The following is a 16,518-nucleotide window of genomic DNA, read 5'->3' as shown; positions in this document are numbered from 1 at the left end:
GACGGGCAGCCCAGAACTTCATGGGCCCATAGGGCAGTTCTGAACTCTCGGGGCCCATCGAGCCCACATATATAAATCATATAAACATGAACCATGTCACTTTGCTTGACACACTTGAAAGCTAATGGCCAGTACACCGAAAGGCCTGCAGAAGTTTAATCAATTGGAGCAATGTACGGCCAGGTTCGATAACTCGATCATGTGGATGGGCGAAACTATGTCATTCTTATTGACACAAGGGGGTTGATTATTATATCAATTTTAAATAAGAAATAACCATAAATATATCCATATATCCATCACGACCATAAACAGGTCCATAAAACCAAACACATGAACTCTATCATGTATACCACCCGCTCACAAGCGGTGTCAACAGTTCTTAGCATATAGCCATAAATAGTTCCATAAGCATGTTTTCATATGCAGTAATAATATCCATATTAAATCAATAGCATGTTAAATAATTAACAGTTTGTTCAAGTGTTTCTCAAATTTTATCCTAAGTTAGTTAGACTCTATGGCTCATTAAGATGTTTATAACAACAACAGAAAATATAATGCAATAATAGCAATATAATTAACTTAAAAGAATTCGTGCAGTCTATCGTACTCCAAAGGACAAGTACGCTACTAAAATAACTCTCTATCTACTAGGATTAAAATGTTCAAGGGAGGGTGCATGTCTTGCAACCTTCGGGCTCGATGTAGTCGTACAAATCGTCTCCTCCTGGCGCGGAGATTTCTCTCACTCCGACAACCGGACCAACGTTAGCGTTTTCTATTTATGCAACAATCATTACCACAATAAATACAAGAAAAACAGAGATAACCAAAACAAATAGTATCACAAAGTGCAACAGTGAGTGAAAAGGATTTATAGAAATAATTTTAGGGATTTTTGGGATTTCGGGGAAAGACGAACCCTATGGCTAAAATTAGGGTCGCGACAACGGGTGCTCGGATTGCAACGAAACTGACTGGATGGATTCGGAATAATTCTAGGAGTTTGGAATAGGTCTCGGATTTCGATTTTGAGGTCAAACGGATGGTCAACTTGATAGGAAAAGAAAAAGGGTATTTTCTGATTTATTTTTCAATAGGAAAATTGGATTTCCTGTTCTTCTCGTTCTGCACAGGAATTGGCCAGAATCCCACATTGCCGGTGGCAGAGGAGGCCGGTTTTGGACAAGGGGGCACCGGTTTTGTGATCTAGGGGTCGAGGCGATTCCGTTTGTGTGGTCGGCGGCGAGGCTGGCGGCGGCGGGCAGTAACAGGAGGCGGAGGCGGCCATGGTGGCGGCGACTCCGGCGAACTCCGGTGCTGGCGGTGGCCTAGTGAGGTTAAGTGAGGCGAGAGGAGTCCCAGGGTGGCGACGGCCAAAGCTAGGGCACCCTGGAGCGGCGGCGCGCCATGCGGCTGGCGGCGGCCGAACAGAGCAGTGACGCCGGGAGGTGGTGCCGGCGACGTTCCGGCGATGAGTTGGATGGGTAAAGAGAGGGGAAAGGGAGTACTCGGCATGGAGAATCCGATTTTACCTTCAATTTCAGAGGATTGGCGATGTATGCGATGAATTTTGGAGCTCAATCAATGGCACCAGTATTAGTGTTTCGGGGAATTTTCCTCCGGTGACGACGACTTGATTTAATGGGAGTAGGGGCGGATTTGAGGAGGTGAAAGAGGTCGAAACTGCGCTTCTGTTGCCTCCGGTCTTGAGCCTTCTAGTTGAGAGACGAATGAGATACGGAGGCGGGAAGCTGGAGGTGTCGTTTGGGCATTCGTTCGTCGATCGGCCTCGTGCATGCGCGTGCGAGCGTGTGGCATGCGTGGGCTGGCACGAGCTGGGCGCGGGCGCACACGAGTGCGACGCGGGATTGGCGCGAGGCAACACGGGGAGGCACAGGCGCTGGCTCGGCCTAGCCGAATAGAGGAAGAAGAAAGAAAAGAAAAACAGAGGAAGGGAAGAAAGGGAGAAAAACAGAGAAAGGAAAAAAAATGGAAAAAGAAAATTAAGGTAGAAATAGAGAAAAAGAAAATATGGGGAAGATTAAAATAGATAGGATTTGAATTGGTGCGGAATTTAGATAGTCCGACATTCGGGATAGAATTAAATCGGATCAAAGGAACTATTTGAGGGATGATATGCACTTTGCGTCAAAATTAAACGAGAAAAGAAACATCGAAAATAAACATGAAAAATAATATTTTAAATAAACTATTAACTCGACGGTTATATTTTTAGAGAACCAAAGCAAACTAAATCGGTTTTAAAAAGTTGTCAAATTTTAGGGCTGTTACACTTATCAAAATTTGGCGATGCCAAAACTTTGTAAGGTTGAAAATGGTAGCAAAGTGAATAAGCCCATAGTAAAATTTGTTTCGTTTACAATTTGTAGTAGTTAAATTTGACTGTACATATTTATAGAGTGCTTTATCACATACTAATCTATTTCTTAAGTTTTTTTTATAGCCAATTGAATAACATGTAAATAATAAGATGATGTCTCTCAGAAGTTTAGAATCGTTTTCCTTATTCAAACCATGAGTTCATTTGCCAGATTGCCACCAAAATAGTAGCAATGTGCTTCTTTGGCGAGCAGCAGAGTAGCTTTCCACACGATAAAGGAAAGAACTGTGTTCGGATTGGTGTTCGAGGCGTATACGTGGCATCTCAAGCAGACAGAACCACCTTGCGGCGAAGATGGAGTAGAACTGTAGAAGGCGGCGATGCCTGGTTGTCAGGGAAAAAAATTAAAACATACCTCTTTTTTATGGTTTTATGTAAATATACACGTCTACGAAGAATTTGCACAAATATTCCACTTGTCGCGAACGAAAGTGTGAGATCGAGCGAATTACTTGATCTCGTGCAGCAGGTGTGCGAGACCGCTCAGTCTCGCGACGTGAGTGCGCAAGACCACTCCTTCGCTTCCCTTAATTAGTGTCATTAGCAGTTAATTAATTAATTAATATTTATTTAATTAACATCATTAGTAATTAATTAATCGTTACATATACGCTAATCATGAGCCATGTCAGGCCATCTCGCACGCTGCTCAAGCGAGATCGCTTCTTGTCTTTGCTGTCACGCCGGTCTCGCGTCCTGGTCATGCGAGACAGTGCGGTATCGCTCCAACAGCCTGCGAGACCGTGGCCTATCGTCACGCTATCATCACTTTCGCTGAATGAATCAGCGATATTGTTTCGCTTTCGCACTTTCAATCAGCGATGATAGTATATTTGTATAAAAAAATTTACATACCGAATATTAATAAGAAAAAAATAAATAAACGGTATATTTTTAAATTTAATTCTGGTTGTCAGTGTGTTGATTGGTGTGCCTCGTGAGGCTGGAACCGCCGCTCGACCGCTTCATGGATCTTGTCAACGAGTCCTCCAACAGAACTCGTAGGACGTCGGACAATGGCAACGAAGCTGGAGGAAATGTGTCGAGAAGAGGAATATATAACGACGAAAAAATTATTACATCATATGTTTCAAAATATAGCAATTTAAGATTAAGTTAGACATATCATAATAGCGTAGTAATAGAATATGTCTAATCCGATTGTAGATTACTATATTTTTAAAACGAATAAAGTACATGAAAAGTTGTGGCCTCACGGGAGTCAGGATGGTGGACATCATACGGCTGGACACCATTTCAGCAGTGTTTTCTACGCACCATGAACCATAATTGCATTGGGAACTAATGCGTCAATGTGTGCAGCACAAGATGAGTCCCTTGTGGTCGATCGGGAGATTACGAGGTTGGGGATTTAGGCCTCTGGCATGGGTTGCCCTCCATGGCGTGCAGAGGCCTAGGATTCTACACAGTTCTGAAGGTTTAGGAAGGCATGTCAGGCGGATGTTAAGTCCCATGCGGTATGCATAAAAACTAGGGGCTGGTTTGGTTTGAGGTCTAAATTAGGCTTACTAATATTTGTCAATTTTAATAGTGTTTAGTGTCTATTTGGTTTGAAGCCAAATTTTGACATGCCTAAGAAAATAGGCCATTTCAATAGTGAACTTAGACTATTTTGGCTTCAATCCAAACACAACTTTGCCTTACCAAAATTAGTCATGCCAAATTTTGGCACCAACAAAATTTGGTAAGGCCTATTTAGGTCACAAATCAAACCAACCCTATAGCTCGCGGCGGGGGGGGGGGGGGGGGGAACGCTATCAGGCGGATGTTAAGTCCCATGCAGTATGCAGAACATCAAGAAAAGCCAACATGTGGCCCACCTTATATTGCCAGCCCAACCCATGCGCATGTCCCCTTCTTTAGTTGAAAGATTTCGAAATTTGAGTTCAAAGTTTTTAAATTTTGAGTTGAAAGTTTTAAATTTTAAGATATAAGTCTTTTAAAATTGAAATTGAAACTTTTAAATTTTGAGTTGAATGTTTTGAATTTTGAGTTAAAAGTTTTTGAAGTTTGAGTTAATTTTTTTGAATTTTGATACAAAAGTTTTAAAATTTGAGTAAAAAGTTTTTAAAAATGTATTGAAAGCTTTTAGAATTAAAGTAGAATTTTAAAATTTCTAGCTGAAAGTTTTAAATTTGACTCGAAAGTCTCAAATTTTCAATATAGTTTTAAAATTTTAGAAAAAAATTGCAGCAACATTTTAAGAAAAAAGATCTACAAGAGGGAGCGCATGCTTGTCCGTGGTTATCTGAAATAGATTACGCGAAATCAGTAATTAACACTAGTCGAGACCATTTTTTACGATGACCCACCAGGCCTAACATGCACACACTTGCGTGCGCTAGCAGCGCTACGGGCCAGATATGATTTTCACTCTGCTGCACGCGGGAGAGTTGAGCGTTGCTGATGCTTCACGAGCTCAACCATGTTGACCGCAATGGCAATGACCTCCCAATAGCAAGCCCCCTCCTCCTTCTGATGAGTTTCCTCCTACGAGATTGATCCAACCACTATGTTAGCTCTTTTCTTGACCCTCATAGCCCCATCCTTAGCATGTTGTCACCTCGGCATCGATAGCGTCGAAAGGCATCTACATGCCCGCATGGCTTGCTCGGTCAACTTCCTCTCCGCCCCCCTTGCCCCCAGCCACCAACACCGCGCGTGGTGCCGACATTGTGGCTCTGGCCTTTGATGGTGCCGCCGTTGCCTCACCACCCGTCCTTGTCCGCTATCTTCCATGCTATCCCTCTAACCCTTATTCTCAACCTCTCTCTTCACAACAGCTCCCATCCTCCGTGAAACCTTAAACCTAACCCGGTAGCTTGTCACGACGCTCATTATCCATTTTGGCAGAGGAGAGGGGGGATCAGGATTCATGATAGGCCTTACTCGTGGTGGGCTCTAGGCCCATGGCTATTACAATAAGCCTCATTGCAGCGCGGACTATTGGCTGCGGGCGGTTGGCGCTCGGATCCAGCAGAACGGCATAATAGGGGAGAATCAGCGCATAACAACATGGCAAGCCGCGCGCAAGCGGCATGGGCAGCACGACCGCCGGGAATCAGCCGATACGTGGGGCACGGGCATGGTACGCGCGACCGCGGCAAGGCAAGCGACTAGTGGACAAGGACACCCCGCAACCCCGCGTCGCTGGAGTGGACGTCGGATTCGACAGCTCTACTCGCGTCCGGCGTGTGGAGCGCCGCGCCGCGTCTTCTGGCTGCTCGTCGTCGCGCGCCGGGGAGAAACAAAGCATGGCGGTGCCCGTCATTCCCGTGACCATGACGACTACATATTTGGGCCAAAATGTATTTTGGGCCACTAGATATATCCATCTACTTGCAATTCTTGGTCCGGCCCTTTTAATCATAGGCTGTGTTATTTACGGACACGGACTAATTAGTCTATGATAACTTTGCTTTACGGCCGAACAATAGGATGAACATATATGCCCTCTTCGTTCCATGATAATTTTATTTTAAATCCCATATACCAATATAAAACAAAAGATTATATTACCCACTCCTTATAAAATCTAAATGCTATTATTTTCCACTGTATCTACTTTCAATACATTTATTCCCTAGTTTCATAAACTCCGCTGCAATGAATTACTTAAAAATGAATTTACTTTGGGACAAACCGAAGAAGCCAATAATAACTTATTCTGAGATAGAGAAAGTACATACGAGTATTTTCCATAAATAGATCGGAGTAGTATCAGCTATAAAACTATATTAATGCAGTTTTATCTCTTCCGTGATCTATCATCTACTAGTATTTGATAGCTTCTGGCTTCTGGACATGAGTTCGTAGCAGTTTGCTAGAAGCATTTCCTGGGTTATGTATGGTTATGAACGCTACCGGATGAATGTATTCCGCAGTGAGTTCCCATCAGCGAAGATCTCACGCAAAATCTTCTTGTCCATCCTGTCTAGGCACTGAGGACGACATAACTCCATCAGAGTACGATGTTATATTTTCCCCGTTAGCTCAGGTATACTGTAGGATGCAATAATTGGAGCTTATATATATGGTGTCAAAACGTTGCTGACATAAGGATACTGCTGTCTATTGGAGATGGAGCTGCTCACATAACCATATCTCGCTGTTCACAAAGTTCATAGTCAGTTGCACACTGCAGAACGATTGAAACGCGAGAATTTACATGGATCATTAAAGAATCGCACGTTTGAAATAGAACAAGAAAGAAAAAACAAACAAACAAATGGAGTAGCTATTAATATCCAGATTCATGGAGAAAGAAATCTATACTACTAGCAAGTTAGCACTTGAATTCAACACAAAGTGCACGCTTTGTCGGAGACGGTGACTGGGAGCCAGTCTAGGATAGCAGGCACCGATTGCGATCGGATTGGGACAGTGACAAAAACCACAAATATTTCCACTCTTTAAAATCGCGTTATCCATCAACTGTTAAACCTGATTCTTTCAACATCTTGAGAAGTTGCAAACTTGCAATGATTTACTAATCGAGACGCCAATAACCTGACCCGCGGCGGCTGATTATTTCCCGTGCAACATGTTTTGATATAACAATGCTCTGTCTTTTTCGGTTAAAAACACAGGGTTAGGTGACGTAAACGCGTGCCCGGTTTTTCTCTCCTAAAGCATAAGCTCGATGTTGAGACGTGAGTTATGTATATTGGTAGTTTTACTGAAACGGGCTTTATTTTTACGCACCTCGAGTTTGATGGTTCGTGCAATCATAAGCGTGACATGTGTAAAATATCGGATGAACTCGGTCGACAAACGGGTGCTCTGGGTCAAAGATGTGAAGCGACCTGCCGATCGAGCGAGCGACCTCGCAACCGAACCAACCTGATGGTGCTCGGTCGATCCATCAACCGCGCACGTACGGGTGGGAGATCGTTCGATAGCTGCAGGAGCGCGCGGTGGGACCCAAAAATCCGAAGGAATTTAATTCTCTCGATCGCGTAGCACACGTGTGCGCCGCGCCCGGCTGGCCCGTTTGATCACGACCCGGCCGCTGCGGCGCGTCGTCGTCAGGCTTACCGGGCGAGCGAGCGAGCGATCTCACGATGGAAACGACGTACCAGGCGGCGACTCCCGACCCGACCAGCATGGCCCCTCCACGACGACGTCGGGGGTGCGGCTGGTCTAGCCGATTTCTACCGGCACACCAGCCCTGTCGCGGGTACAAAACTTGGTTTGGCTTCTGGAGCTCTGGACCCTGGAGGGACACGTCGAGCACGTACAATGTCGGGGCCCAGCACGTACGCGAGTCGGTCTCTGGCTGGCCACACGCGGCCCCAGCGCCCGAGCCGGCGCGCCCAGCGGTGGCTCGCTCGGTGTTTTCACGCGATGGCCGCGCCGCACTCGGTGATCGCTACCCGCGCGGCGCGTTTTCTTCGAAATCCACCGGGCACGGCAAGCACGCACGGATCGCGCATTCGCGCGCCCCTCCGCCCACGCGCGCGGGTGGCGCCTGCCGACACAGTAGCACGCCGATGCTTGGGTACGGGCAGACACGTACAGATATCGTGTCACGCTCACGCGCGCCTCTCGCCTCGCGCTCACCTACTGCGCCGCGCGGGCCGTGTAGTAGGCCACGGTGTCTGCTCGGGAACACGCGCACCGGGCGCGTCCAGCAATAGGAGCGCAGGAGTGTTGGGTTACTGGTGAGCCGGGTGGGTATGGGCGTATGGCTTGCCGCTGCTGCCCCTGCCGTGCCAGGTCGCGCTTGACCGCTCACGGTTTCTGCTCTGCTCGTTGTGACAGCCATACAGTAGTAGTATATCTGAGCGTGAGCGTGTCAAACATTTGCTGTTTAATCATCTCTCGTGTTCACTTTTAACAGCATCGAACGGGAAGGGCCGGGAAAATATAGTACAGTCCTCCATTGTTATTGCTCAACCCTTACGTCGTTTACGCGTTAACTTCTGTCGTTTCTTGAGAGTGTTATGTCGCATCACTAGCACTATTTTCTTTTCATGCAAAGGTCGTCCCCAAATAATTCCGATAGAGACGGGAGAGATCTCTCGCCGCCGTGCAGTTTTGCCGACTGTTTTAGTTTTAGGCGCATCTGTGACTTCATTCGGCGGCGGAATTCCTCCGAGAAATTACGCGACGATATGGCAACGCAGCGGTTTTCTCCATTTCTTAATAGCACTGTAACTTCACCGCAATCACCACGAACTCTTCATGGCCTTGGTTACAACTTACAACAGAAACCTGCACGCCACGCCGCGCACAGGTTGCAACCGATCAGACACAGTTTCATGTGGGGTTGGATGCGTGGCAGCAGTGTGGCAACTGACCGACTGATCGATCGACTGACACAGTACGCGACACCAAGCCTGATGTCTACATGCACAGAGGACGAGAGCGAGAGATTTGGAATTGGGGGGAATAGATACCTTGCTTGCGGATGGCGAGCTCGGAAAAGCAAAGGAAACAATGGTTTTTGAATCTGGAAAGAAAGGGAGCAGGGGGGAGCAAAGACAGGGAGAGATGCTTCGGCTCTGCTATCCTTGTCTCTTCTTTGCAATCACATGCCTTTCGACCCCCCAAAAACATGCTTTTGAACGACCCCAAAAAATAATCCACACCGGTTGTGTACGTAGACTAGGAATCCGTATTGCCGTACTTTTACAGTAAAAACAAATTACAGTGCTGTACGATTACTACAGTGTTGCTGAGCAAGCTCCCTGAAATGGATAGGGCACACTTTCCTTTTCTCATGCTCTGTAATTTCTGGTACTAGTTGAGATGGATAGTGCACACTTGACATATTGAAGGAAAAACTGAAATGATATATTTGCAAATGAAAAATAATTTATAAATAAAACATTTATATATGTGTTATTAATGATCTAAAAGTAAAGCTAAAAAAATAAAATACAATAAGAAAATCTAAAATTAACTTCAAATTTAAAGTTAAAAATTCATTTTTTTACTGATACATCTGATAGTGATGGCAAATGGAGTACTAGCATGAAATCTCGTACTAGTAGTATTGAGCATCAGCAGTATGGGGAAAAAAACTTACTAGTGGAGTACTAGAATCTTGAGGCGGAACACTTTCACATTGGAATACTGGATAATTTTGTTGTTTATTTTGACGACCCCACGTTGGTGATAAACTGAACAGCGGCCTTTAGCGCCTTTTTTTCTCCTCACTTTTGTAAATTGTTTTCTAAATGTTTGGTTGTTTTAGCACAAGTAGCTATTTGGTTAAAAACAAATGAAAGGAATGGCTAGGAAAGAGAGTGATAACAGTGCCTATCTTTGGAGCACCGTCTTTGTCAACACAGTACCTTTTCGACCAGTTTTTTCGTCGTGTATTTTGAGCAGGTTGGGGAAAATAATACGACGAAGTAAAAAAAAAAAGGAGGAAGAGGAGAGGGGCCCGGTCGATCGATTGGGTCAAGAAGAACATTACATGGGGCCCAATTGGAGTGAGCTTTCGGTTTTCTCATCTCTCCTTTATCACGAGGACCAAAATATTCCACGTGGCTCTGGTGTCGTCATGGCCACGCATGTATACCTGCCACGTTGGCCTCTTAACTAAGCTATACAGTACTCTATATAGCATCGTAAATAAAGATTACGAGGTGAGACTACCATACAGTGTGTACATACATGCAAAAGTTTGACCAAAGTATCGGCTCGGCTCGGTCGAGCAGCCGATTGACATTAGCCATCCCACACTGCACGCCAGATGCGGCGCATGCCATCTACTCCCCGCTCATCGTCAGTACATTATCTTTTTTTTAGATAATGACAGTCAGTACATTATCTGACGCATTATAACTTGAAAAATTTGCTCAATCGATCAACAATTCAACAAACCGTGCGATTTTTAACCGAGAGGCCCCGCCGCGGAACGAACGGACCACTCCACCGTTGAAATCGGCAGAATTTACTGCGCCGCGCTCCGTATTTTTCACCTGGGAAACGCGCGCGCGCCGGCGCTGCTCCAGCTAGCACCCAGCAGCCATAAACTTGGACCACCGCCCGGCACGCAGCCGCGGCCGGCCGGTCGGTCGGCCAGCCAGCCAGCCAGCCAAAGCATCGGTCACGCACGCGTATACTACTCCCTACCTCGCGCGCGGTTGCAACACCAGTCACACCACTCACCACCACTGGATGCATACGTAGGCCAACGGCCGGCCGGCCGCCTCGGGGTGCGAGAGCCGCGCGAGCCAGCCGCGCGCGTGGGCCTCACACCCGTCTCGCGGACTGGGAAGCCGACGAGCTAAGCTACGTCGCGCGCGCGCGTTAGCTAGGCAGGGGCCGTGGCCGATCAGCCTCAACCGCGCCGCGTCCCCACGCAGATTTCTTCGTCTTCTCATACGGTGGGGGATGCGTATGCCCGACAGTGTGGGCCAGCCCAGCTGCCGTGACACCACCACCAGCAGTCGATATGTATAGGCCAAGCGCCCGGCACGCTGCGAGGACGGACGAGCAGTGAACTGGTGGTCTCTCTCTCCATCTCTCTCTTCCGCCGTTGGCCATGCAGCTTTCCCTCCCCTTCTTATTCACATCTCCCTCGTTCACATCTCCCACCACCACCACCGAGTCGATCACCAACAACCCCCACACCACATCGACTGATTAGCTAGTTAGCTCCTCTTCTCTTCCCCTCCTACCTCCACTCCTACTCCATTATCCAGCAGCTCGATCGATCCATGGCTATCTAGCTTCTGATCTTGATCCCTTTCTTCTTCTCATCGTCCTTGTTTGTTCTTATTCCTAGCTACTTAGCTAGATCTATCGATCAGTTCAGACCTCTTAATTCCTGTCCTGATCAATCACGCTCTGTCTGTATCCTTTGATTCGTCGACAATCCTAGTACTTCATGGAGCAGTGTTAGTTAGCTAGCAAAAGTAGTACTTTCATCAGGAGTGTCTATCGGCAAATAGCTAGGTTTTCTGGCTTAACACGTACTTTCATTAATTTGGAAGAACAGCAAGACAAAGAAACTGATTAAGATCAGCGAGTAATCGATGATGGCAGGAGCTTCCCCGATGCATATCTGCATGGACTCCGACTGGCTCAAGGTACGCATGCATATATACCACGATGATCTCGCAAACACTTAATTTTGCATCTGATGCAATCTCGCGTGCATGTGCTAGAATAGCTAGCTGCAAAATTCTTGTGCATATGTATTTATTGGCTGCCTCTCCATGTCCTTAAAAGGAAAGGTTTAATTGCATTTGCTTTCTGATCTTGTTAGGATTTTTACTTGCTCGGATGCGTTGGTATGTTGCTGGTTAATTTGCAACGACGTAAATCCATATCCATGGCCATGCATGCCTATAGCTATTCCGTAGGAGAAAAACTTTTAATTAATTGATCAAATGCTACTGTGTTAGATCGATGCGCAGAACAGGAATTAAGAAAAAAAAAGGAACCGATCAAGATTTAGATCTGCAGCGCTAACTCCTAGCTCATTTGATACAGATGATTAACTAGGCTGATCTTTAAGCATACCCCAATATTCCATTTGAATTTTGATAAATCGATCATAATACAAAACTTGTGAAAAATTAACAGATTTCTGGTGTTATTTTCTGTATATATGAAGGGCACGGTATATGGAATTAAACATCTTGTAAAAAATGGCTGTTTCGATCAGGGTAGCTAACTTTGTTCATTCGTTCCACACGTGTTGTTTGACTGTTTTATATCCGTTGTTTTAACGAATTATATTTACTCGACGGCCTTGTTTTGTGTTTCCATTCCTTTTCTTTTGTTCCACAAAGATGATACAACCGATCTGGCATCTTTTCCCTTGAGTTAAAACTTAAAACACTGTTGGCTGTCAATTCAATTTTGTTGCTTAATTTAATTTGGAACACTTCATGATTAATCTATGTAATATGCGAATAATACTCTTGAATATAAATGCGTCCATAGATACATCCATAACAAATCTATTGCATGCATAAAACTCCAGATGAAAAAAAAACTAGCAAAATAATAGTGGAAAATCTAGAGTATATGTGCCAACTGACATTGATATCCATTTCGAGAAACTGTGGAAAGTGTCTGACCTGAAAGATTCTGGCACTCTGCAAGCAAAAGCAACAACATTGGCTAAAAGAGATTCAAACAAGTACGGTTTGATCATATATGATCTGTTAAATTTTACTTTAACTTTAGAACATGGCTAAGCTAGCTTCATGCATGACTGCATCGATCTATTCAACAGCTATAAATCCGAGGAACAAACTAAACAGAAATAATAAGGTAGCATGCGCAAATGTACAAGAAGAGATCTATGTTAATCACTATTTATTATAAACAGAGATTTTAACTTTACCTTGCAAGGTCTATTAGTACTGTACATAAGCACTGTTGCTGAAGAACTAATTTAATTAAGCTCAAACGCATGCATGCTACTGTTGTTGGGAGTATCTCACCATGCATCAAGTGTACATGTATAAACCATATCAAATTCATGGAACATGATTAAGAGATCAAGACAAGTACATTTGGGCCCTATCATGAATGCAAAAATAACATATATTTGTTGTAACTTTAGCACGTGATGTAAAGAAGAACAGCAAGTAGCTAAAACTACTAGCTGAGCAACAGACCCAAGTGAGATCGATGCGAGTGCAAAAGTACGGTCTCTGCCCTAGGATCGAGCCCAGATCTAAGCTTTAATCCAAACTTGATGCCTCCATCATAAGCTATATCCATCTTTGCAGTTTGTACTTTGTGCTGGTCTCGTAGCTCACAGAGTGAGAAACCCTAGACATCATCCACCACCATGCATTCATGCATGGGACCAGCCCACGACGACGACGAAACCCTTTCGCGCATTACGAGGCTTCCATTCTCTCTGTCAGACTTTGTCACCGCTGATGATTACCGATCACGTTCTCTGATGGATAGGTGACATGGTGTGGTGTGCTTGTTTTGCTTTGCTTTCAGGGCATCGTCCCCGAGGAGCACGGGATGGGGTCGTCGTCGCCGTCGGCGGAGCTGATCGCGTGCCCGCGGGCGCCGATGCAGGCGGCGGCGGCGGCGGCCGACCGCCGGCTTCGCCCCCAGCACGACCAGCCGCTCAAGTGCCCGCGGTGCGAGTCGACGCACACCAAGTTCTGCTACTACAACAACTACAGCCTCTCGCAGCCGCGCTACTTCTGCAAGACGTGCCGCCGCTACTGGACCAAGGGCGGCTCGCTCCGGAACGTCCCCGTCGGCGGCGGCTGCCGCAAGAACAAGCGCGCGCCGCCCAAGAAGGCCGCCGCCCACGCCCAGCCCGCGGTGGCGGTGGCGGCGGCGCTGCAAGGCCGCCACATGGAGACCGGACTCCACCTGTCCTTCTCCGGGATGCAGCATCATCTTGCGCCGCCGCCGCCGCCGGCGGCCACCGCGGCCGACCCGCTCTGCAGCCTTGGACTATTTGACTGGAAGCAGTACGACCCCGTCTTCGCCGGCTCCGGTGGCGGCGGCTCCCCCGTGGCGGCGCTGGAGAGCGCTGGTGTCTCGGAGGCGCAGTTCATGGGTGCTGGCATGATGGGCATTGGCGGCGGCGGCGGCGGCGTCGCGGAGTACCATGCGCTGAGCGCGCTCCGGTACGCGGCAGGGCTCGGCGATCACCTGGCGCTGCCGTTCGGCGCGGGGCGGGCGGAGCACGACGCCGTCGAGGTGAAGCCGGTGGCGGCGGAGAGGCTGCTGTCGCTCGAGTGGTGCGGCGAGGCGAGCCGCACGGCGGCGCCGGAGAGCTCCATTAGCTCGCTGGGCGGGCTGGGACTGTGGAGCGGCATGATCGGCGGCGGGCACCATCACCATGGCTCCTCCGCTGCCATCTGAGGCGAAGCAAGCTAGCATGCATGCAATGCGAAGGACACGTGATCGAACGCCGCGAGCCGCTGCAATCTGTGCAAGAAGGAAAGGATTAGCGGTTTGCTAATAGCATTAACAAAGTATGACTACGTAGAATTGTTTGGCTTTAATTTCTTTGCTGCTGTTTTCCATCTTCTCATGCATGGTAATCTCCTGCTTATTTTCGTCGTTTTGTCTTTGTATTTCCCAACTATTCCAAGTCCTGGTGATGTTCTGCTGTTGTTCCAGCTCATGCATATTGTCGTGCATGGTTCTGTTAAACACGATGCTGGCTTGCTAGAGATTATAAGTTTGTTCTACACATGTGGTCATATTCATAAATGTTTTATCTAGGTTGAGTGGGAAATTAAGGGGAAAAAGATCACGCATGGCAGAAGAAAGAACTATGTAGTATCTGGCATAGGCATAGACAAATGGTTCAATGCGAGATTATTTTTTCCTCTTGGCAAATGTTTTCTAGCTAGCCTCAACGCTAGCTTTACAGTAACAGTAGCAAAAAGGACTGTTCTACCAGATTGACACGATGCAACATGCTGATGAACTCTGCTACCATATAACTAAAAAGTCAGGTGTTCTATCTTGAGGGGATGTCCCTCGTTTTTTTGGAGGGGATGTCCCTCGTTTTTTTCTCATGTCACCTAAATATTTGTTAATATGAAATATATCACTTCAAAAACATACAAGTTCGAATTTAATTTCTACAAATTATAACAAATATAACTATGACTATACACTATAACTTTTTTCAGTTTAGTTTGTTTCTTTTGTTGTAACTTATAGAAGTTAAATTTGGGTTTGCATATTTTTAAGGCGATACAATTCATATTAATCTATATTGTGAAAAAAAGGTATATTTTTTTGACTATTTAGGTGACATACAAGAAACGAGATTACATTTCCTAGAAATTGATTTATAAGTCAGTAGTTCAGTACTCCCTTGCCAACGCAAAAAATGACTCTCGTGAAGACCAGCTATATTACATCATGAGAAAATTATGCAAAATACGGTAGTTCCTTGAAACATCAGAGAACTGAACACAGCATATATGGGCAGACAAGAAAGATGACTAGAGAGGCCCACTATTCTGGTTACTTGGTCGGTCGGTGGTCGAAGACTTACCTTGAATACTGCAGAAGCACAAAAGTCCCCTTGCCCTGTGGATTTCCGTGGCTTTTGCTTCAGTTCATAAGTTTTCATACCGGAAATATTTTGCTTTTAGTCTGGAGTACCTGCAAATTATATATTGTAGCATGTAAATTGAAGCGATCAATATCTGAAGCACCTCATATATATGGTGGTATGGGTCAATATGTACAACCGTACAGGTACAGGGATACAGGCCTACGGCGCTTACCAGATAGTTGAACCATAGTATATACACACATATCAAAATGGCGATCCTAAACTTCTTGCCGTGTGTTTTGTAGGTTGGATTCAAGGGGCAGCAGTTTTTTGGCGGCATATATATGCACAACAATATGCTGGTTGGTCTCTGATGTATGATAAAGTGTCACTTGGTATAGTTCAAGGCATACTGAAATCTTTTAACTCAATAGGACAAAAAAGACATCCTGAAGCCTGAAAATATACGTAGAGAAAAATCAGTTAAAATAACATCTATGAAATTCAAGCTTTATACGATACAGAGCATTGCATGAACAATGCCAACCAGATATACGTAGAGAAAAATCAGTTAAAATAACATCTATGAAATTCAAGCTTTATACGATACAGAGCATTGCGTGAACAATGCCAACCAGATGACATTACTAAAGCTCCAAAAGACAACGACGTATTTCGCTTGAGTTGGCAATATTTGCTATAGGATAATATAGTGCTGATGGATTACACAATGACTAAAAGGTTATGGGATGATCTATAGAAAAGTTGGTATTATTGCATCATGTTATTCTTTTTTAGGAAAAGCATCATATATTTCTTGACTGCACTTATCAGATGTGCAAATAATGCAACGCCAGGGATGTAGACTGATGTCAGTACCTATTAATTGCAACCTGCTGATCAAATACATGAAAAATTCAAGAGAACCACTATTTTGCAACTGTACTAGGGCATGTGGCATTTCCCTACACGAAAAAAAAAATCAATCAGATTTTCACTAGAAGGGCAATATCAACTGCTTAATTTGCATACGCAGGTGCTGAGAACAAAATAGTACTAATAACAGTGCTAAATTTGCCTGCGATTGGCTACTGGCAAGCTAGACAACTCTGCCATA

General features: G+C 45.6%; 1 protein-coding gene across 2 annotated transcripts; it reads left to right on the top strand.

Moving 5' to 3' along the window:
• Positions 1 to 10,858: 10,858 nt before the first annotated feature.
• On the top strand, positions 10,859 to 14,696 carry LOC127761486 (dof zinc finger protein DOF3.1-like). Of its 2 annotated transcripts, XM_052285785.1 has the most exons (3): positions 10,859 to 11,239; positions 11,380 to 11,475; positions 13,361 to 14,696. In XM_052285785.1, exons 2-3 carry the CDS (start codon positions 11,422 to 11,424, stop codon positions 14,243 to 14,245), a joined length of 939 nt encoding a protein of 312 aa, XP_052141745.1. In that variant the 5' UTR covers positions 10,859 to 11,239; positions 11,380 to 11,421; the 3' UTR covers positions 14,246 to 14,696. The 2 variants fall into 2 exon arrangements, with proteins under 2 accessions (XP_052141745.1, XP_052141744.1); XM_052285784.1 differs by having other exon boundaries at positions 10,859 to 11,475.
• The last annotated feature ends 1,822 nt before the right edge of the window (positions 14,697 to 16,518 follow it).

This window comes from Oryza glaberrima, chromosome 2 (assembly GCF_000147395.1).
Source record: "Oryza glaberrima chromosome 2, OglaRS2, whole genome shotgun sequence".
In the NCBI taxonomy this organism is placed as follows: Eukaryota; Viridiplantae; Streptophyta; class Magnoliopsida; order Poales; family Poaceae; genus Oryza; species Oryza glaberrima.
This window is presented reverse-complemented; position numbering and strand designations above follow the sequence as displayed.

What these genes read in the sequence shown, in the direction of transcription:
- LOC127761486 (XM_052285785.1), top strand. Translation starts at nt 11,422, where the DNA reads ATGATGGCAGGAGCTTCCCCGATGCATATCTGCATGGACTCCGACTGG. An exon ending in TGGACTCCGACTGGCTCAAG is followed by an intron (nt 11,476 to 13,360) that starts GTACGCATGCAT and finishes CTTTGCTTTCAG; the next exon opens with GGCATCGTCCCCGAGGAGCA.